This window comes from Propithecus coquereli, unplaced genomic scaffold (genome assembly GCF_000956105.1).
Source record: "Propithecus coquereli isolate 6110/MARCELLA unplaced genomic scaffold, Pcoq_1.0 Scaffold283, whole genome shotgun sequence".
Taxonomy (NCBI): Eukaryota; Metazoa; Chordata; class Mammalia; order Primates; family Indriidae; genus Propithecus; species Propithecus coquereli.
This window is the reverse complement of record NW_012148430.1, coordinates 2,473,133-2,497,118: the sequence shown is the minus strand read 5'-3', so window position 1 is coordinate 2,497,118 and position 23,986 is coordinate 2,473,133. Positions and strand designations below refer to the sequence as shown.

Sequence of the window (23,986 nt, the reverse complement as noted above, 5' to 3'; positions counted from 1 at the left end):
TAAATGCAAATTCCTAAATATAGTTTTATTTAGATTGTTCATAGTTAATCTCAATACAATTATTGAGAATGAGCTGCTACCTGCAGAACTATGCAAGTAACTTAAGGAATCAAAACACTAAATTTCCTAGTGTTTTGTATCAGACCTACAATGAAGACTGTACACTAACATCCACCCCTCCAGGCACCTGCCAGAGGAGGAGGGTGCTCTGTTTAAGCTCTCCCACAGAACTGTGAATGAATCACTTCTGATACTCTACCTTAGTGTTTCCAGGAAGTCTAGCAAAACTAGGCATGCCATACTCAAATAAGGTCTGACCCTAAAAGAGACAGAGACAGGGCACGAACAAACAGGAAACTCCTTTGGGTAGCATGTGCCTGCGGACGCACGCTGCTGTGTTTGTAGGCTCTTTCCAATGATCAGATTATGAAATGGGTCTGAGCCACACAGGAGAAAAAAGAATGTTTCAAAACTAATATTTTAGGAAATAACTATAAAGGATTAATATACTGGCAGTACAGTGTTTTAAATATATGTCTTTCAAAACCAATTCTTCCCTTTCGGCTAAGTTTTTTATAGTATACAGCATTTCCCATGTAAAGTTTATGGTGTAGTTGTAACTCAAAATAAATCAGAAAATATTCTAGAGGAAAAAAAATGTGTATATAGTAGACTGACAGTAACATCACCTCTTTCTTTGAATGCATAAAAAAGGTCTTCATTAGCTTCCATCTGCTCAAGAACCAAGTAGGTTTGGATGTATTTTTTAGATGGAAGAAATACCCATACTTCAGAGAAGCCTGAAGACATTTACAGAACCACTTTAATATGCTACCTTCAAAATTTTGCAAACCTACATATAAAAGCTTAAGTCCATCTTTTATGGGGCTAAATAATATTTTGAGGCTCAAAATAGCTTCCTGTCCCAATCTCATCTCTGAAAAGATTTAATAATTTAAATGTATCTAATATTGCGAGGGATAAATTTCCTTTTCAAAACAGAAATTTTTAAAGTAATTTTTTTTACCAGTAAACCTTTTAGCAGCAATTATTAAATTAAATGAAAAACAAAATGTTCTAACAATAAATTACAAGAGCCCAAGAGAGAAGACTACCTGCCTGTTGCCCCTTTTGTTTAGAATGTAATTCATCTAGAATTTGGCTTGCAAATTTTAACATCAACTGTGTTAAAAGGTGACAGTACATTTTCTGTTAATTCTTACTGGTGTCTTAGAAAAGCTCTTATCATGGAAAGAAACAAAATGCTTCACAGGTGGTAGATACAATGAGTGATTTGGGGGAAAAGATAACTAAAAATTACTCTTTATTAGTATTTACAATCACGACTGCGACAAAGCGTGGATGCCCTTAAACAAGTCCCAAGTCCATGAGATTCTCCCTTTTTTCCTTTTCTGCAAGGAAAATACTAGCACAGTCCTCCTGAGTACTCATCTTCCTCTTCATCAGCAGCTGCAGTGGTGACGCCATCAGGCTTGGCCTGCGGTGTCGCAGGTGATTTCTTCTTGATTCCCCCTCCTGGAACCACCAAACTCAGGCCCAGCTTAGCATACTGTCAATGACAGAACATGTTCTCAGAAGCTGGGTAGCGAGAACCCTGACATGTTTCAGTTAGCGCTAAAGAGACAGAGCCCAGCTCTCTACCCTCATGAACACCAATTCCTTTCAGGTGGGAAAACAAAACGACAATGCTCTGTTAGAGCCTCATGACCATGACGTGACAGGTACACAACTAGTAAAAATATCAATTAGGTCTTAAACTGACCCGATACTATGATAAGACTCTAAAGTCCTAAGACCAAAAAAACAGGTGTTCACAAATCTACTGAAAAAGAAATGAGAAAAAAATAGAAACTTACACACAAGGTTCACTTTATGTGTAAGGCGTCGTGCGAGGCTGTTTCTCACACGCTCACTAAGGTATGCTTCACAGCAGTCAAGGAAGATGGGTACCAGAGCTCTATTTCTAAACATAAGTCAACTGAGGCTTAGAGACACTTCATAACCTGCATCACACAGCTAGCTGTCACAGAAGCAGGATCCCACAGGTCTACTGAATTACGAAGAACACTAGACGATGGGCCCCTTTCAGAGAGTGAGCTTGCAAGAACTTCTTAATAAAATGAGCAACCTACAGAGGACAACAGATGGAAGGGGAAGCCGAGAAATGAGGCTGATTTAAAAATATGCATGCGATCCACAGAGTTAGATGGCTGTAAACCCACATGACATCACCAGTAATTATCTAAATTACACCAGTAATTATCTAGTAATTATCTAAATCTATGGTGAAATTCAACGCAAGTGGTCAGTTTCTATAAGAGCAGTAGTTTGAGAAGAAAAAGAGGTAGAAAATCTCACAAATCCATGAGAGAAAACAATCTCACTAGAAGCTCTTCCTTTCAAGAAGAAAGAGGGAAGCTACCCAAACAGGCCCACTTACGTCATTGTCCATGTACTTGAAGAGCGGCGAGTTGCAGACCTCGGACACTTGATCTTGGTCTTGCTGGTCGTAACCTTCGAGCAGCTGTTCGAGTGCAGCACAGTCTTCACTGCCATTGAACCCTGGTATGCTACAGGAAGCACAAAGCACACTTCTTCACTTTTTCCTTAAAAGAATACTTCCCAGCCAGGGATGATTCTGCCCTTGGCAGACATCTGACAATGTCTGCAGACGTTCTGGTTGTTACGAGGGAGGAAGCACTACTGGCGTCCAGCGGGCAGGACTAGGGATGCTGCTAAAAACCCTGCGGGGCACGGGACAGCCCACACCAGAGAGCTGTTAGCCAGCCCAGCCCAACGTCCAAGTGGGAGACTGAGAGTGCTCGCTTCAATCACCCCTAACAAGATCCTCCTGCAACGTACAATCTGAGAACCATTATTGTTCCCTTTTTTTGTGTTGTCTCTTTCTTAGAAGGCAAAGAAAGGTGAATGACTCACTCCCATGAAGGTTCCCGGAGAAAAACACAGGAAAGAAAACAACCTGTAAAAATCCTACTGTAAAAGCTAAAATCATAGTTGAGCACTCCTATCACTAATGAAGACTTATTAGAAAAACCAGTTCCATGGCCAGGAACATCTGCCTAAGCAGCAATCTTGGCTGAAGAAACAGCAACGTCAACACTGCAAGTGAATACGGCCCAGACGATGCCTTACCTGTAGCTCTCCCGGACACACCTTTCCGCAGCCACGTAGTCGTTTCTGTGTAGATGAACTAAGACTTGAGCAATTGTTTTCTAAAACAAAAAAGGTGATCATGGTCAAATTTATTTCTATTTAATAAAGTCAATTTCCTAGCAATATCAAAAACACCTGGAATTTAACTTTCAGAATGTTGGTTTGTATAATATATAGATAGTAACTTCCACAGGACACCTGAGAGAAAATATCCTAAAACAGTACTTCTCAAACTCTCATGTCCTGGCATTTGGTTGACGTGAAGACTCTGGAGAGGAGAACCTGAGGAGGACCTTGGGTTCAGCCACTTCTAACAAGTTCTCTAGTGCTGCTGCTACGCTGGTCTGAGGACCACACTTTGAACACAAGCCTTAGAACACAACCACCATGTTTAAGGGAATTTCTTTCAAATATCCATATAGATTTTTATCTTGAAAAGGGATTAAAAAAAGGGGCGGGGACATGTAACTCTACAATTATAATTTTGAATTCTTAAGAAGATACTAGGAAAAAGATGTATGAATGAAAACGTCAGAAAACATAACTGATAGTATTTATAAATCAACATAAAAGCAGTAATAAAATCCAGGACATGACTAATAAAAACTTATCAGCTAAATAGCTCTTCATAAAGTATTTTTCAATCTTTTGAATTTCTATTCTTCGGATAACTTTTACTGATCTATCTTCAAGTTCACTAAGTCTTTCCTTTGTCACCTGATCATGAGATTCAGCTCATCCAGTATTTTATTTCGGATAATGTGTGTTTCAGTCCTAAAATTCCCATTTAGTTCATTTTTATAGTTTCTATAAAAATAAATTTTTTTTCTATCAGAACACAATAGGTCTCCTTTTCTCTTCATTTCGATTGGTATACCTTTGCCTCATGGAGCACTTATGATAGCTACTCCAAAATCTTCATGTGATAATTTCAACCACTGGGTCACTTCCAAGCTGGCAACAGTTGTCTTTTCCCCTGAAAACTGGTCACAGTTTCCTGGTTCTTCCATGTTGAGTAACTTTAAACTGTACTGTGAGTGTTCTGCTGCACAGCCTCTGCTGTGATCTCAGGAGGGTGTGGATGCTTCTAGCAGGCAATCAGCCCAGTTAGGTTCACACTGCATACTGTGTCTTGCTTTTGGTGGGCAGTGGTTCTAATGTTAGTTCAAATCCTTTGTTGTGCAGCTTTGGGTCAGTCCCTTCCAGGGGGCTGTGTGAGACTCAGACAGTAGTTTAAATCTTATTTCAGTTTTCAAAACTCTGCACTCCTACTTTGGGCCTGTCCCACACATGCACAGCTGGGAAGTAAACCCAGGGCTTGTATGGGCCATGCACACACTCAGGGGATTCCTTTTTCCAACTCTCTCCTTTCTGGGATTTTCTCCTCACTCTCTCAGCTCATCTTCCCAGGTCCTCTGGCCAAAGAGACTGGGGTTCTTTTGGAGTTTTCTCAGCCTGAGCCACCATCACAGCTGTAGCTCCATGACTAGGGTTCAACCATGGAGCAATGCCAAGGGAAGAAAAAGAGGAAAATAAGGGGACCTCTTTTCCCAGTTCCTCTGGTTAGAAAAATGGGGTTTCCTTTGGAGTTTTCATTGTACTAGGGCCTCTGCTACCCAGCTCCACAGCTGGGGGCTTCTCTCAGGGTAATGCCATAAGAGGAAATAGAAAAAAACGTGGGCAACTCACTCCCATGTTGGTTGTTTCTCCAAGGGCTTGTTCCCCCACTCTGTCTGCCTGCTTTTATTTACTTTGCAGAGTTTGAGGGTAGCTGTTCTTTGAATTTTATCTGGTAAATTAGCTATAATCGGCAAGAGAGACAGGCTATAGTGGCCTTACTCTGTCTTGGTCAGAAACAGAGACTCATAAATATTATTTTACAAAAACATAGAAATACCCATAGAATCCTATCTTAGGTATTTATTTATACCAATATGAAATATTATATAATGTAAAGCCACAAATGAACACTTTCAAAGAATACCTTATAACAAGTTGGATAATTCTCAATTTCCTTATAAATATTTTTTTCTTTCTGAATAGAGAGGGCCGCCTCATCAAACCTAAAAACAAAACAAAGAAATGTAAAACAAGGCAAATCTAATATGATCTGATCTATATAGCGACGTCACCTTTGTAATGATATTTGTAATATCTGATATTTCAGATTTTAGAGAAACAAAGAGGACAGGTGTTGCTAGCAACTGCTCCATGAGCCATGTTTCCATGTGCTCTGCTCACCTGGCTTGTCTTTTAAATGCCCGACTCTGCTTGTAGGCATCAAGGTGACAAAAGAACTTAAGGATGGGTGAGTTCAAACGTAGAGTTTTACGTTTGGTAAGGACTGTCCATTAATAAGTTATCTACGAAACAAACTGCTTTGTAAAATGCATTAGACCGACAAGTCTCAATTTCATCACCACAGCTTTCTTTCGGCTAAAAGAACATTCAGATGCCCCAAGAGCACCCCCACCTCTGTCTTGTGCTCACCATCACATACCCCTGCTGCCTCAGCGGGCCCCAGTAAGCTGCATGCTGCCTAAGAGGGCAGCGTGAAGGGGAAGCAAGTTCGAGGGCTAAATGAATCCTCCCTGCACCTCCTGTCTGCAACGTTCTTCTTTGTCTTTCCATCTCCTCTCGCACACTCCGCTTTTCTTCCATTCCACCCAATGGCAGATGAAGAGGAAGGAGAGGAAAGGGATCACCAAAATTCTCCCCAAAACCTTCCAGGCCCCTACCCCTTTCTCTCTCCCCCAGCCCTAAATTCATCAAATCCTGATCGGATCCTCCTCTCCCTGAAAAGCTGTAGTATACTCTGAATTCCAGAACTCCTTTAGCAGCACCTAACTAAGGGCTGGATGAATTATGCAGTCTTCACCCATTTCTCCCATCCCAATGAACAATCTGAGGTTACAGAAGTGACCACCAGTGGCCTGGCACTGGGAGTTCACACAGCCCAACAGCTGTACTGTTAGGGTACAAAGGGACAGATTTGTGATCCAAAATAAAAATGCAAAAATGTTCTACTATATGCTCTATTTTTCTGTATGTTAGTTATCTTTTAAAAAAATAGTTGCATACACACACACACACACACACACACACACACACAGTAGCTTGGTTTATGGTTCTACTATATGCTCTATTTTTCTGTATGTTAGTTATCTTTTAAAAAAATAGTTGCATACACACACACACACACACACACACACACACACACACAGTAGCTTGGTTTATGGTAACAAACCAATACTTACATCATGAGTTAAATTAAATTTTTGTGGGCTACACTCTGGCAACTTAGTGCCTCACAAAATAACATTCACTGGAGAAATGCACTCTGAATTTCCAAAGATCAACGTGATAAATTTTTGGAACAAAGCTTATAGGCTGGTTACAGCAGCAGAATTCTAAAATCGCCCCCAAGATTCTCATCCTTCATATACACTGCCCGTATAATCTCCCTTTGAGTGCAGGCGGGACCTCTGAATATGATGGGACGTCGCTCCTGTGTTTAGGATACTTATCAGTTGACTTTGAGTGAATCACCATCTGTATGAGCCTGACACCAGGTGAGCCCGACACCAGGTGAGCCCTTAGAGGGCCTGGGCTCTTGCTGAAGTTAGAGACTGTTGGTCAGAGATGTGCTCCCGATGCCTTTCATCAGCAGCAAACTACCATGCTGTGAACCACCTATGGGCCCGTGTCCAGAACTCAAGGTGCACTCTGGAGCTGACAGTGGGCCCCGGCCGACAGGCAACAAGAAAATAGGGATCTCTGTCACACAGCTGCAAGGAAAAGAATTCTGCCAACACCCAGGGAGCTTGGAAAAGGACCCAAGCCTCAGGTGAAATCACAGCTCCATCAGACCCCTTGATTTCAGCCTGGTGAGATCGTGAGCAGAGGAAGTAGCTACACTGTGTCCAGACTTCTAACCTATAGAAAAGGTGAGGGGATCAGTCAGTGTTGTTTAAAACTGCTGGTTGTGGTAATTTATTATGCAGAAATAGAAAATTAATGCAAGGGAGACTAAATGTATCCATATCATTTGTTAATTGTGACCATGAGCTTATCACAGATCCTGTTTTATAAAATAAATTACATAAGAATATTCTGTGACTGTAATGTCCAGATTTTATCATTCTAGTAGGAATCTCAGTATTTTAAGTTTTCCATATATTTAACTATAAAGACTACATTCTTCACACATGAATTATTTATTTCCTTGGCACAAAAATAGCATTTCCATGTGCTAATATCTACCTAACAAAAGAGCCAAGAGAAAACAGTCTGCATTTATATGGATCTGTAGTCAAAAACATTGATCAACTTTCCTAAAAGTCCATGAAACTGGCATGCAAAGCCATCTGTTTTCAAAATGTATCCAGGAAAGTATCCATTACTTATTATAATCAATCACAGATGACTTCAACTTTCCTATCAAGTAGTTCTTAATATTCCTACCAAAATAAAATGTATCTGGTTTTGCTGAAGACAGGATACACTGTTTTCATCTTCTTATAATTAAAAAAAAGAGACCCAAATAAAATTAAAAATGTAAACTTCACAGAAATTATGTACATGTGGCAGGAAACTGTCATAGAACGTCATTCATCAGATGTCATTCAACAGACACCTTCCTCGCCATGACTCAAACTCTTGCTCTGGCCCCAACTATTAATATTTCCTGAACTCCAAAATATATATTTTAAACTATCTACAAAAATTTTTAGCCTATTTGTTATATTCCCAACTACGCTTATAATCATGAGTGATAAGTTTGCTTCTATACTCCTCACCTCAGTTATTAATGGCATCATGGTCATGACAGTTACCCAAGACAGAAACCCAGTGACTCTCTTAACCGTACACACCCCCGAACACATACACACCCAGCCCTCCCTGCGTTCAAGATCTAGTGACTGTCTCGGATGACGGGTGCACTTTTCTTTGCTAATTGAGTGGGATTTGCTTCACTGAGGAAAAACACACTGTGTGCTGGTCTGCTTCCTGCTCTGGAACCTCTCTGGAAGGCCAAGGGATGTAAGCCCTAAGCCATGATCAACCTGCTGGAAAGGCCTTTCTAGGAGGCAATGAGGGCTCTGGTCTTGGACTGACTCTGAGGCCAACCCAGATGCTACCCAAATGAAATTCTGAATCACGACTGAATTATGGCTCTCCAGAACTGAAGGAAAAGCAAGAGACTAATATATTAAATACATTAACTTTGCTATGCTAAATATAAAGTATTGTTACATTAGGACTAAATCTTACAGTCTCACGTTAATGTAAAAACATAAGCGTATTAACTAAATATAACAAGCATAATTGTAAATTTTATGCCACACACTCTATTAGCAGATATTACTTGTGTAAAGTATAAAATTGCCACTTGTGCTAGTTCTGTTAGGAAATTAATGCAATCAGATTGTAATTTAAGTACATACTGAAGTTACTCAAATAACACTTACATTTTCACAATTATCTTTCCATTAGTATAAACTCTCCATGTTTTTTCCTACCCCGCACTACTTAAGTTCCTGATTAGAAGTACCACGGCAGCAGATTTTTAATTCTTTCATACAGCAGTCACCCAAGAACATTTTTTGAAATATCATATTCCCGAATAAATTTAAATCAATTTTTACATTGTTACACAATTCAAAAATATATTTCCATAAAATTTTTGTTCAAACACTGCAGAAAATATTTTAAAATGCATTTTTACTAAAAAGAGACAAAATAATAAAACAAAATCATGAAGTAAATAAAAGACCCAATTGGTTGCCCGAGATTTATACATTTCCACAGTCCACCTTTGAAGCATATCCACACACCAGTCTCACTTCTGCTGCTAATTCAATTCACACCTTCCCCCTCCACTGCAGCTGTGAAGAAAACTCAGTACTTGTTTTAGAACAATGGTTTTCACTACCCCTGTCACAACCAATTGGCAATGTTTTCAGAATGATGACGGCTACTAGCCCTAAGGGAGCTCCCTAGAGGAACACACACAGGTAGCTGGAGGCGGGACTCAGCCTACCTCCAGGGGGGATCCTGGCCCCTCTCCCCTCCTTTGCTATTCCCCCTAAACCACAGTTTTAGATAATCTATGTTTGGGAAACAAAAGGGCAAAAGATGACATGAAAAGGAGAAACACTTTAGGGTAGCTGAAGCAGAGTGGACCCCACACAGCGCTGTCCTCACCTTCTGGAACTTCACATCTTCCACCTTCCCCGGGGTCCTACAGGAAGGGGCCTAGTGCTCTATCAAGGCACTAGGAGCCTTAGGGGAGGACTGTTAGGAGGTGGAATGGATGGGAAAAGGACATAAAGATATGCCAGGACTTGACTACTGTCTGCTCTGTAATGGGAACAGTCAAGGACACTCTTCTCTGTTTCTACCATGCGGGGCCCTGCTCACAAGAGTCAGAATCCGGGTAATACCTTCCAGTTCAGCTGTTCGGCAACGGCCTGGGAGCCACCACCAGGAACAGCTTAGTCTCTGTCCCCAACACTTTCAGGGACTAAAATGAACCATTTATAAGTTGGGAATTGTACATCTAAATGAGAAGGTTTAATAGTTACTTCTAGATTAAGGTATTCTCATGTTCCTCTAAACCTATTTGAATAATATTTTAGAATCTGCAGTCTTCATGATGAAAAAATTTAACTGAGTCTCAGAAAGGAAGAGATAGATTCATTAGTCATAATGTATCTTGGGTCTTTTCTGTCACTGCAAAGCTATGGAAAAATTTCAACTAAGATACCTATGTCCAGATTTACAATCCCCTAAAAGTGTTGACCTTAAATATTATTGAGAATTTGGCAAACAGAATTTTATTAATCATATAAATTGTTTACTAACTGTAAATTGAGGTAAAGTAAAAAACAAAAGGAAAATCCAATAGGATTCTAGCTTTCTGGGGTTCAACTATTTGTGCCTTAATTTATATGCTTAAAGGATAAAAAATGGATAAAAAAAGGATAAAAAAATTTAATGACACTACTTGGCTGTCAAGAACTGTCAACTTCATACGTAAACATTTAGGGCATCTTTGTCATTTATCCCAATATTCTTACTTTTCCTCAAGAGAGACATACTACAGCTGATCTTAGGCAAAAGGCCAAGACGGTATGTGGAAGACATTATGATCTAACCAAATAACAGATGAAGAAAACCATTCTCTCTGATGCTGCTAAGCCATGCACGAACACAAACTCAATGCGTGATAAACTTTGGCATTACACTTTAGAAAAACAGATCTTTTAACACTTAATTCTATGTGTCTACCGTCTAGTAGATGTCAATTTTTCCACTGAGTGGCCAGACGTTGTCTATAGCTGACACCATATTACTCACCAGTCAAATGTGGATTCAAAGTACACATGGACACACAAGGATACAGTTTTGAAAGACATACCTGCGTCCTCGTACTAGCAGTCTGGAAGCTTTTCCTAGTAATTCAACTGCCTGTCGTAAGCGTTCCTCATTCTGAAGGAATCAAAGAAAAAGAAATATTGGCTGCATTAATGCAGAAATCTTTTTCTCTCCCAATATTTATTTTATAAAGAAGTAATGGCACTGCATCAAGGGGGAACACCAAAGCTGCTAACCCACTTCACTATTCTCTAATAGAAAAAAAGAAACACAGTTCAGTTGTGAGCATGGAAAAAACATTTCTGTTTTCCTATATATTATGAATGTAAACATTCTAAGTAATTAAAGAAAAAATTAAAATTCAAACTTACTTCAAACACATTAGCTGTCTGCTGATACAACTGCACAGCCTTTTCTGGATCTACATTTTCTATAAGCCTGAATTAGACAAGAAAATTTGACTTATATGAAAACCAGAAAACTTTTTCAAAGGACATCATAAAACAAAAAGACAATGACTTCTATGCAGAGATGGGTGCTTCTAACAGCAGTTCCACACACTCACTTTCCGGCTCGCTCCAACGCCATGGCCGCGGTGTCAGGGGTGCCGTTTTCTAGATACATCATGCTGGCCTTCTCAATGAGCTGCACAGCCTCTGATAGTTTCTGCATCTCCTTTGGGCAAAGGATACAGCACAGATCAGAAAATGCTTCAATTTAAGAAATACAGAGTTAACCTGAAATGCAATTATTTTATCCCTAATTTATGAAAGTACATGACTCAAAAATGTTACACCACAAGTATATTTAAAACGAAATGCCTTCACATGGTTACTCTCCCAATCAAGCTTCATTTAACCAAACCAAAAATGTACCAGATAATTTCTACACCGAGTTCATCATCACTTGACAGACTTTTAGGAAAACTATATAAATAGTAGAAACCAAAAAACTTGCTCTTTACTGTTTTCTAAGCATTTACAATTCTTTAAACATTTACTGAGCACTACTATATACAAGGCCTTTGCCAAAAATCACAAACTGGTAGCCCAAGGGCTGTATCTCATTTCCAAGTGCATTCTGCTCGAACCATGCAGTATTTTTAAATCAGATACTTTTCACAGGAATTCTGTTTTATGGCTTCCTTTAAAAAGATATCAGAATCTATGGCAATGGTGGGCATGCATTCCCACATGACAATCAACAATGAGCTGGGGCTGGGCTGTGGCCGTCCCTGTTAGATGAGGCCTGCTGCCTCCTGGAACTGGCTGCAATTCTTCCCGTTCCCCATTCCCGACTGCCCCACACAGCCAGGGCCGCCTTGTTCACCTCAGCTGTCCCCTATGCCCTGAGTTCATCTGAGTTTGCAACCTCTTCCATGCTGATATCATCGCAGAATAAATTCTCTATCTTACTATTAATCTATTAAGTTTCAGGATCTTATAGTCCAAATATCTAATATCCCTAAATCAAAAAATTTTTTAAAACACTTAAAAAAAATCATTTAAAACAAGTCATAAAGTTTTACAAGAATTACTTACTTAGGGTGATTTCTGTATTTTAACGGAGGCTCCACACTGACATCTTATGGATGGTTTTAAAATCTGCCTATTCAGTCCCTTGCTAAGTGACAAATTCATCATGATATCCCCATCAAAACTGCTGGTCTCATTCTCACCAACTCCAAAACATAACTTTTGATTATTTAGTTATGGAAATTAACAATAAAACAGACTGAAAGATACAATAGGAAATAAAGTTGCTGTCATTCACCCAAGTGGAATTTGTTAATATATATCCAAACTTCAGTGAACAAGTAAAAACAAAACTTTTTTGTTACAGAACCAAAGGTCAATGAAAAAATCTAAGTCTGTGGTATATGTTTCAGGCTATTTGAGTAAACAGTGGAGGTAAACCTAACAGTATCACCCACTTGAGCCGTGAGGGACATTTTGGCTTTACAGAATAGGGGTGACCCTTGAAAGGCATGGGTTTGATCTGTGTGGGTCCAATTATTCACAGATTTCTTCTGCCTCTGCCACTCCTAACCAGCTCCTCCTCAGCCTACTCAGGGTGAAGAGGGTGACAAAGCTGATGACCTTCATGATGATCCACTTCCACTTAATTAACGGTAAATCTATTTTTTCTTCTTAACATTTTCCTTTCTCTAGCTTACTTTATTATAAAAATACAGTGTATATAATACACATTACATATAACACACAACATATGTATTAATCGACTGTTAATGTTATAGGCAAGGTATCCGGTCAACAGTAGGCCATGGCAGTTAAGTTTTTGAGGAGTAAAAAGTTAGACGTGGATTTGACTGTGCAGGGGGGGGTCAGTACCCCTAAACCTCCCTTTGTTCAAAGGCTAACTGGGTATTTCTTCTCCTAATTCATCTATTCATAATTAAAACATACTGAGCATCTACAACATAAAAGCATCTGGGGGAATAAAAGAAATAACACAGGGACTATCCTTCATGAGTTTTACCTAGTAGGTGAGACGTACAGAGCCGTAACTACGGTATGCAGTCAGTACTATCTAAGGCCAATGTTTAAAATTACCAACTACATCTCCCTGCTTTTGCATCAAACCAAGTGAGCCTGTGGATAACAGAGGTCCAACCACCATACTGACACTTCTCCACAAAACAACGGGCTGCCTACTTAAAAGTTACACCATTCACCGTAAATATGCCCATTTTCAATGGCTTGTGTGCCCATGGAGCAAACAGGATATGAAATCACAACAATCATAAAATGACAGAACCAAAGGTTGATCCAACAAGTCCCTGTGGCTTTCCTTGTGCCTGTATCTAATGCCACTCCCTAAGCCTTGCAGGAGGATAAATGTGAAGGACTGTATGACGAATTGTGGACATTTTAGCCCACAGAATTAACTGTGGACCATGTAGCTCAGGACTCCTAATATTGCTCAGGATTGTTCAAAGGCATTTAATTTACATACAAGACCATGCCAGAAGGCATTTTCCTTCATGTGTTTCCCTATCAGTTAAGTTTATTTTCCTTCATACAAAGTAGTGCCTTTCCAACCTTCTAATTAAATAGATATTTGGGCAACGTTTCCATTGTTCAAATTGATGCCTTAAATAATTGCTCACTGATACCTAAGTAATAACTACTTATGAAGACTCAAGTCTTAGCACAGCTGTTGGAATATAACTGAAGCTCTGAGAATTATTAGTGTCCTAGCATTGCTATGCTAAGATGATATACCCTAATAATAGCCATCTGGGAGCTTCCTAGTTCTCATGGGAAACTAAGACAGGAGAGGGCGAGAGCAGATCCCTGGCTTCTTAGGCTGTAAGAAAAATTCTAGTTGCCAAGGAATTGCATCACCTAATATCAATTTAGTTGCATGTGTGGCCAGAAAAGCTTTCCCTCAATGGGTTTATCATAAGAAAGCATCATAATTTATTTAAACATTTTCCTATTAAAAATTTAGATAATTGCCATTTTTTCAATAAATACCCTTACGTATAAATCTTTGCTATCTCTATTACTTTAAGATAGATTCACAGAATTGGAATTTCTAGGTCAAAGGCTATAAAAACTTTTAAATTAAGCATGTTAACAGCTATTGGTAGCATTCTTTAATCTTTCCAATGTTTCTAAATGTTCTACAATGAGTATACAGTCACTGAAAAAAATCAGTTAGGTTCATAATATAAAAGTCACAGAAATTAAAAAGCTTTACTAAAGTATAAGTTCTTAAAGCAAAGCTTTATAATAATTCAAAACAGCTTTTACCATTAGAAAACACAAAAACGGAAAGAAAGATATTTTATTTCAATTGCCACCTGGCATACTTTGAGAGTGTCATAAGTAATATGTTCTGTCCCACTACAACAGGATATTAACTCCCAACCTGCTTTTAAGCAGAAATATAAAAAGTGGCATAGGTATATTAGTCAGAATATGCCACTTAAAAAGAGTCAGTTAAAGTAGCAAAAACTTAAGTCAGTGGTTCTTTTCGCCGCCAACTTATATTTATAAAACAAGCAAAAATCTCTCCTTTTTATAACCCATGAATAATAAAAAAAAACTTGTAAATTTTTACTATATTAAGGTGTCCTTAAGTTCTGAAAAGTAGGGAAATCTCCCATATAGGTTTTTTTATTTGTTTGTTTGGTTTTTTAAGCAATACACATCTGTCCTGGATACAGAGCTCAGAACCTGGCTGCAGTTTCCAGTTTCCTCCAAGACATTTTCTCTTAAATTTCACTTTTAATACTCCCTATCTTAAGACACACAGGACATCCCCTATGGGCCCAATTAGTGTTACTCTGGACAGGAAGTCTTAAGTTAGCATCTCTTGTCTTACAGTAAGGAAGCTTTTCAACCTCAACATAAATTCTACTTTAACACCTTGTAATTAATTCATTTTACCTACACGACAGCTGTGACACAACACCATCACTGACCTTCAACATCATGCCAGCTTGCTCATACGCTCTGCAAAGAGAACATAATTTCTCTGATGAGATCTTAATGAAATAAGGGAGAGGACAAACTTTCTGGTGAGGAACTACAGGTGAGGGAAGTGACTTCATTAAAACTGGCTCATGCACAACATATCACTTTAGGCTTGTATAACCACACAACGAAATTTTTTCTTCATCTTATTTTCATGGACAATAATGCCTTAGGAACATCAGACATCTGAGTTGAAGAGATTGTGCAGATGCAAAATTAAGTAAGGCTCAGAAAGGTTAAATTACTTTCCATTTGCCAAACTTAAATCTAAGTTTTAAAACAAATAAATACTCTCCACAAAAGCAGGAGAAGAAAGCTTCCTGCTTCTCTTCCACGGGCACTATTAACTATAAAGAAACAGGGGAAAAAAAGAGATTCTAACTTACATGTTTTTTATAGGCTACTGAACAAAATAGTCCTGAAAATATTATGCCAAATTTAATTTAAACACTGTATATCTGACAGGAGTGACTTAGTTTTTAAGGTTCAGGTAAAGACGGAAGCAAATGGAAATGACTATTTTATTTAAATCAATACAAAATTAATTCGCTATTTACAAATTTATAATTTGAGAAAAATTTTCTGATCTACAGAAAAACAGTAACATTTAAAACACAATCTGCAAATACATGAAATCACAGAGAATATTTACTTACTTGGCAGCATGAAAAAGACTGAATGGATGTAATGAAGTCAAAATTAAGGAAAAAAAGGAAATCAATAGTTTTTAAAGACCTGCTATTTAAAAGACAGTTTACTAAATCACTGACCAAGTTGGTTTCAAAGGACAAATCCTACAAACAGGTAAAGAAGAAATAATTCGGTGGGTGTTCATATCTCTTAAAACACCGTAATTCACAAAAACAATGACAAAACACCATATAGATTTTAAACTATATTATGTCTTAATCTGAAGAGTTTTACTAAATTTCAAAGTTATTTGATTATAATTTGCAAGTAAGATAAACATTTTTTTAATCACTAAGCTTTAAAATACCTTAAGACAATTTATTGTTTCTAACTACTTATAAATCTTATTTCAAATCCCTAAGGAAGACTGTATTTAAAAAAATTGATACAGCAGTTCATGCATTTTCAATACCTGTGCTACTTCTACATTCTTCAGCGAGTCTACAGATTTCCCTCATTTCATCCCAAGTAAGACCATCACAAGGAAAACCAGAAACAATGGAAAATGAATTCTCAAATGCAGCTCTGCGAATCAGTGTTGATCTTATCATATGTCACTATAAATGCTCCTTCAGAGTTTAAAATGCAAAATTTTTCTAATCATTTTCTATTTTAAAAACACTTTATTTCACAGGTAGCAAATGTATAACAAGAGAAAACAGTTTATCAAAATCATCTAATTGTTTAATTTCTTTTTAATGGCTGAAAAAGATACGCCCTATTATTTTCATGGGCAACAGCTTCCCTCAGGCAGGCATCTTTTGCTTGCTCAAACTGTTTGGCATTTTTAAAAGCAACAGCTGAAATAAAAAAGAATAGACTTTCTATTTCCGTCATTTAAAACCCTTAAATGAATCATTACTGAAATCTGTGTTTTGATTGAAAGACTGAAATACTTATTTCAATCAAATACTTACGAAGTTTCATAAAACTATAAAATACTATCTTTTTATGAAGCAATTTCTTTACAACTTTTCTGATTATCAATAATTTAGAATTTTCAAGTTGTTCTTTTTTTAATTATTGATCATTGGCAACAAATCAGTGCTACATTCACTCAAAATCAAAAAGTCTTTCTAACACCGACACTTCCAAACAGTCCCAAATAACAGATAGGTACTTCAGTCACAAAACACAGCATCTTACTTCACCAGTATTACATTTAATAACAAAAAGAGTGCTTTAGTTATAGCTCATTAAATTATTTAGAAACTGAAGACCAATCAATAAACACATTATTCTATAATAAATCTTCCTTTTGGCACAATTTTTAAATAAATGTCTGACAATGCATTTTTTAAAAGAAAGCAAAGTTTTTATACTGTTTAGCCATCTATGAAAATGACATCTCACTGTTCGAAGAGCTAAAGTACATTGCTAGCTGTTTTAAATGTATAATCCTCAAAGCAAAACAATTAGGAGTGGCTGTAAAATATGATCTTACAAATTTTGGAAAACTTACCGAAGGTTGCTTACAAAGAAGTAAAAAGCATAGTGCTACTGGAAAAGTGTTAAGTGTTATTTGTTAAAAACACTTAAAATTCTCTTTAATAAAATGTTGAAAACAAAAAAAAAAACTTTTCTCCCCGCTTTTCCATCTTAGTTTTTTAAAACATTAATTCTACTGATTAAATGTATTTTGCATAAACCCTTAAAGAAAACAAACCAAGGATGCTTTAATAGCAAAATCTGACCTAGAATATTTATTTTTGAATGTAGCTCATGGTCTCAGAAGCATATAAAACAAATACATGTTAAATTTCCTTCATAGAGGAGATTTGTGAAAAGTTGTACACTCTTGTTACAAAAGCATTCTCATATAAGGGGTCTATAAAATCTACATAAAGTTTGAACTTTTAGTAATTTTTAAAATGACATGTAAATAATTTACATAATGCCAGAGACAGAATTCACTCAGATTTAAAGTGCTAAAGACTCATGTGTCATCATTTCTTTTATCTAGAAAATAAACCCTACTTTATGCTGATTAGTTTCAATTGACCTTATTTCTCTTTTCTTTGGTGATATACTAAAACTAAAGTCTGTGCAAAAACACTTGCCTTAGGTGATCTCTAAGCTAGGCTAACAAATGTGATCACGACTATTGCTGAAAATGTGTGGAAAGTACTTCAAAATTGTGTTATACTTTATTTATACCCAAAATGATCACAAATATTCTGAGAGCTATCATTCGTAACTATTAACAAAAATGCTAAATTTTTAGTAAATTCCTTTCCTGTTACATATTTACAATTGTTTACATTTTACATACAGATAAATTTATTAAATTATGTACATAGCTTAACGTTTCATGAACATTTAACATGTATCTCAAACACATAATGTGCCAAACATACATGGTTTGCAGATAGGCTTAGGATGAGGCTAAGTCAAAAAAAAATTTAAAAGAAAACTCTTTATTCACTAACAGGAAGTATAATAGAGGAATATGGCAAAACTTATGGATGCAGTAAACAAATGACTGACACAGAAGAATACACGAACAATGCTAAAAACCTGCAGCTGTGTACCACCAACTCTACCCATCTCCACTGTTACGGAAGACAGGTACCAGGATCTACAACTCAGACCTCAACACATTCAAAAACAATTGAAAAAAAACACAAGGGCTTGTGCTGTTGTTTTGTTTTGTTTGTTTGTTTGGAAACATAAAAGTATCGTGCTGAGATGAAGTTGTCACATCACTTTAAGATTATACGTGGGAGCAACAAGACTATGGTCACAAATACCTGCTTTTCCATATTCAGAAGCAGCACTGTCATAATCTGGCTTCCATTTTAAAAAACCAGTTTTCAGGCTAGAATGAAAGGAAGACAAATTTAACAGAGTTACCAACCACATTTATACAACAGATCTCTGAAGCCATCAGGCACAAACTCCCCATTTTACCCACCTACATACACCCAAACGTATTAGTAACAAATACAACCTCACCTCTTTCCCTACCCGTCGCAGATGGGGTTTCCTCCCAGAGGTTCTCAATGCATGGTCCCCAGACCAGCAGCATCAGCATTACCTAGGAACTTGCTAGAAATGTAAATTGTTCACCCCACTCCAGACCTACAGATTCTCTGAGGTTTAACAAGCACAGAGATGCATTGAAGTGTGAGAACCTCTGAAGCACACTATTTTTAGCAGCTGGATTCATGAGATTTACGCTCAGAAGAGAGGCTAAAGACATAAATGGAGGACTCACCAGTGCATGCCACACCAAGAACATAGATAAGATCCCCTAGGGAGATTGGAGACAGGAGAGAAAGGCTAAGGAATACAATCATTCCGTGGGACAACAGAGGAAGTAGGCAATACAGAGTGAGAATTGGCCACCAATGAGCAGGAAGGGAACCAGAAGAGACTTGTATTATGAAAACCAAGAGAAACTGCTTTCTAGGATCACTACTGCCTTCTCAGATGCCCAATCAAAGAACAATCAAATTTGAGTCCTTATCAGACTTGCCTTTTCTGCAATAATTTATTTTCTTATTTTAAAGTAATTTCAGATTTAGTTTAAACTCATTCAGTGACTGTCAAACTTGGGTTTGCATAAGAATTGCTGAATATCATCTTAAATTTACATAAAACACTGTTTGCTTCAAATGAATCAGGGGAGCAACGTAACTGACAGACAGGGAATCCCCAAGACCCCTCAGAAGCGTGCCCTTCATTCTGTGACAACTGGGGGAGCTGCCCAGGAGCCCTAACTATTAAGTAACATTTTTTGCCAATTAAATTTAACGTGTCTAACATCTAAAATTTGTTTATATATACACTGTTACAAGATTCAAATTTGTAAGCAATTTTTCAAGCTTACAAAGAACTGCATTGCTCAGAAAAATTAAATCCTTAAATTGTAGTGTCTATTCTAATCCACAAAATTGAGGAAATATGCAATAAAGCGAAATTCTAACCCTCCAATCCCTACCCCAAAACACTCGTTACATTCTGTATATTAATGTAATTTTTTAAATCCCACAAAAAACAAGATACATTCAAACATGGAAAGACCCAGATATTTTAAAATACAGCAAATCATCCCCCATCAACTGAACACCACTAATTAGGAAGAAAGAAGTCAGTACAGTTAATTTAGGTTTAATGGCTATACCTGTTTGTGTTTTTGACTTTTTGTCCAGAGAGTCAATAAGGAAACTGATCAATTTCCATGGGGGGGTGGGGACACAAAACAAAACCAAACAACAAAACTCCATCTATGTTGGGGGATTAATTACAAATCTACCTGGCAATGTTGAGCTATATTAGAAAATTGAGAAAAATCAACTCTTTTCTCCTAAGCTCCTGGCCCATTTTTCAACTGCCACCTACTAAGCACTCTGTCTAGAGGATTTCAAACTAACACTTCAAGCTTGAATCCAACAGCCCTCTGCCCCAGCCCCACCCACCAACCATGTCCATTCATTTATATCCCCTATCTTGGCTGAAGGCCTCTCCTACTCCATTTCCCAAGTTAGAAACCTGGCAGTCAAGCCTTTACCTCTAAATCCAGGCAGGTCATTAAAGCATGTCAACCCTATTTGATAAATGTCACCCAATCTGCCCCCTCACTGTTACCTGAATTCAGTCCATCAACAGCTCTCCCACGCGGTCAACACCTACTAACCTGCCTCACAGCACCTTCAAGGGAGGGTCACATTTCCTGCTTTACCCTTCCCTTTCATTCCCCCGGGCCTGAGGATATTAACTTTCCACGCCCACTGAATACTTCTACCACTGAACACCTTCTTTTACTCATGTGTTCTCATCTGCCCTCCTGTGAGGAAGGGACCACTTTTGGTCACTCCAGGATCCCCGGTGGCTGATACAGGTACACAGCAACAACTTCGTAAATCTTTGCTTACTGAAAATGCCAAAGTTCTCCCTGCTCCCCTCCCCACAGTCCATTCTCCATATTACTGCCACGTTTATTTCACCAAAAGCAAATCTAATCAGGTCTACTGGTTATTCGATGCCTAAAAAAGCCAAAGTTCAGGGCCATGTAAAGGGCTACCCCTTCAGTTTGACCCCAACTTTTCTGGGCTCTAGCTCATCCCCCGACACTGCAACCGCACTACTTTCAGTGTTTTCCTGAGCACGTTTTGCAGGTCTGTGAACATACTACATCCTTTGCATAGAATCTCTCTCACAGGATTTTCCCTCTGTCTAAAAATTACTTATTTTTCAGGCCCTGCTCTGAATTCACCTCTATGAAACCTTCCTAGATTTCCTTAGGACGAATGAACTTCTTCCTCTGTGTTACCAATGCGCAGTTAATATATTAATAGGTATATTTACTGCACACACTATTCTAATTGTACTTTTGTGTCTGCTCCCACTAGAAAGTGAGATTGTTTTGGCAATCTCCTGCACCAAAAGGGCCCCAGTACCTTACACACTGCCTGGAAGAAACACGGTGTAACAGAAAAACCTCGAGTTTCTCCTGTTTGAAAACTGGCTTTGACATCTTTCAACTGTGCAGCCTTGAGTAAGTCATTATGAAGCTCCCCTAAACCTCATTTCCTCTTATGTAAAGTAAGAATCTGTATTTGGAAAGTTGTGAAGATCTCGGATGATGAAATTACGTATGTGAAGAACCTACCACAGGGCACGATACAGATGTTTCCTTACCCGTAAATGCCAGACAAAAATTCGTTGCAGTAATGAAATTGGGGGAAGGAGAGGGTCGAAAGGCAAAATTAAGGAGAATCAGTTCCGCTTCACAAATATCTGCTGGCGCCTACTGTGCCAGAAGGTGGCAAGCACACACACGTAAAAAGGAGTTGGGAAGGCACACGGCTCCTGCCTACAGGAACAGCACGACGGCAGATAAGGGTTCACCGAGGAATGTTCAGAGTAAATCTATAGACCCCTCAAACACAAGGAACTCTTTTAGAGCAGTGGCTCTCAACAGGACGAACTTTTTCTCTCAGGAAACACTGTGGCTGTCATACATGGGAGGGAGGCGGGGGGCGCGACTGGCATCTAGCAGGCAGAGACCAGGGATGCTGCTAAAGATCCTGCAGTGCACGGACAGGGCAGCCCCCACCACGAGGAGCCACCTGGTCCAGAGCCTAGGTGGACAAACCCTTTGCGGAGGAAAATCCACCGAACACTGCGCCGGAACGCCCTCCCCACCGACACCAGATCTGGCAGAGACTTCCGGCGGGGCGCACGAACCTCGCTTCCGACGTGCAGCCGCAGCGACCCCGGCCCCTGGGAGTCCGCCGCCGGGGACGCCGGGGTCCCGCAGTTCGCGGGCGTCAGTGCGCCGCGGCCCCCTCCCTCCGGGCGCCCTCTGCGACCCGCCAGGGTGCTGACTAAGACCGGGCCAGGCGGGGCACGGACCCAGCGTCCGCACACAGGCCCACGGTAGGCTCTCTTACTCACTATTTCTCTGCTTTGGCGATATGCTCCAGCCCCTCGTTTATCTTCTGAGCCGCCATGTCCACAGCCCGGACCCTGACGTGCGGAGAGAGCGAGGGCGCTGCCGTTCGCCAGGAAAGAACCCGGCCGAGTAGGCGTGGGAACGCCGAAAGGGAAGCCGGGACGGCGCAGCGGCCGAACGGCTACGGAGGGGCGGAGGGCACAAACCTGCTGCGGCGAAGCGGGCCCGGAGTCTGCAGGATCATCTCGCCGGGAGACATCGCGCAGGCGCAGAACGCCAAGGCTGGCCAGACGTGGGGCTCTTAGCGCAGGCGTGGTGGGACACTGAAGGGGAGGATGTTCATTCATTCAACGGATATTTATTGAGCACCTAATATGTGACAGGCACTGTTCCAGGCCCTGGAAAATAAGCAAGGAATATAACAGACAAAACCTCTCTCCTTCATAGAGCCTGGTTTTCTCATGCATGTGAAAACGCTGTGGGTCTTCTTTGTAGTTAGTTGGCCTTAAAATTTATTATATTGTTTCGCTGTACCGCAGCTAGAATAGTATTTATTCATTCATCCATTCTGCCTTCTGAGCGCCAACTGTATATCAGTCAATAAGCAAAACAGACTATAAGCCTGATAACTGTCAAATAATCACTTGACTATTTCAAGCTGTGATAAGTGCTCTGAATGCCAAGTTCAGGGAGTTAGAGTCTCGTGCCACGGTCTGGTAGAATAGTAGCCAGCAATACAATCGGCTCCGTTCGTAATTTACGGTGATTTTGATACCTACATGGATGGCTCCTGCAATGCCTATACAGCCTCTCAGTTTCCAACCTCCAGTGATCTTTTCTTACACCCAGCTCAGCCTCCTATTCCCAGCATCCCATCTTTGACCTTACTAGTAACTGCATGCCCTCTACAGTGTCAGTTCAAGCAGCCCACTTTACTTGCTTCTGCCATCCGGCTCATACCTCCCAGGGCCAGTAAGGCTTTGCCTTCAACAGATTCCTCGCCTTTTCCCTCTCCCTCTGCTCTTACTCACGCTGCCCTCTTTTCCCAGCATAAATTCCACATTCCAGTATTTTAACCATTCTTTTTCATATCCTTTCAATGTCCTTGGCTGTCCCGCCCTCCTTTCTCCTAGCCTGGAAAAACCCCAACTCTCCGCCTACTCTGGAACTTCTTGGGCAAGTGAATTTCGCTGGAGAAAAACAAAGCAGCATGCAGACGTGACTCATTTTAATGATCATAAACATCAAGCAGACCTTTAGCACTGCTGAGCAACTGTACTCCATTCTCCTCCTCAGATCACTCACCCACTCACTCTGATGGCTATTCACACCTTCCTTCTCAAACTCCACCAGTCTCTCTGCCAGCCTGCCAACTCTCTCTTCTCATTTAAAAGAATATAGCAATTAGAAGAGTTCTTCCATCTGGCCTCACCACCCAATCTACCATATACCTGCATCTATTTGCCAATATTCTGCCTTTTATCCCGCAACAGTGAGTGAACTGGCCTTGGATTTTCCTGTCTATCCTCACCTCCTTATTTAGTCTCATGGGTGTGAGTGCCACCCACGAACAAGGTCCCTCATCATTTGCTTGGGCTTCCTTATGTAAAGGCAGCAGCATCTCAAGAGGGTGAAAGTGGAACTTATAGGCTTCACAAGGCCTAGGCTCCAGCTGAACATCACTTCTGCCACATTCCATTGACCGAAGCAGGTCAGAAGGCAAGTTCAGATTCAAAAAGTGGGAAAATAGAGAAGTTGCAAAATATTGTGGCCATGACTTCCATTTCACCACAACTCTGGGATGATAATTCAGTGT

At 39.5% G+C, this 23,986-nt stretch overlaps 1 protein-coding gene across 1 annotated transcript; it reads right to left on the bottom strand.

Moving 5' to 3' along the window:
* Nucleotides 1-1,157: 1,157 nt before the first annotated feature.
* NAPG (N-ethylmaleimide-sensitive factor attachment protein, gamma) lies at nucleotides 1,158-22,359 on the bottom strand. The gene is made up of 12 exons (XM_012648386.1): nucleotides 22,173-22,359; nucleotides 18,521-18,588; nucleotides 16,486-16,570; nucleotides 15,737-15,754; nucleotides 15,029-15,059; nucleotides 11,141-11,250; nucleotides 10,947-11,013; nucleotides 10,619-10,689; nucleotides 5,180-5,258; nucleotides 3,175-3,254; nucleotides 2,462-2,591; nucleotides 1,158-1,570 (listed from the first exon to the last, which is right to left on the bottom strand). Exons 1-12 carry the CDS (start codon nucleotides 22,226-22,228, stop codon nucleotides 1,427-1,429), a joined length of 939 nt encoding a protein of 312 aa, XP_012503840.1. The 5' UTR covers nucleotides 22,229-22,359; the 3' UTR covers nucleotides 1,158-1,426.
* Nucleotides 22,360-23,986: the final 1,627 nt, after the last annotated feature.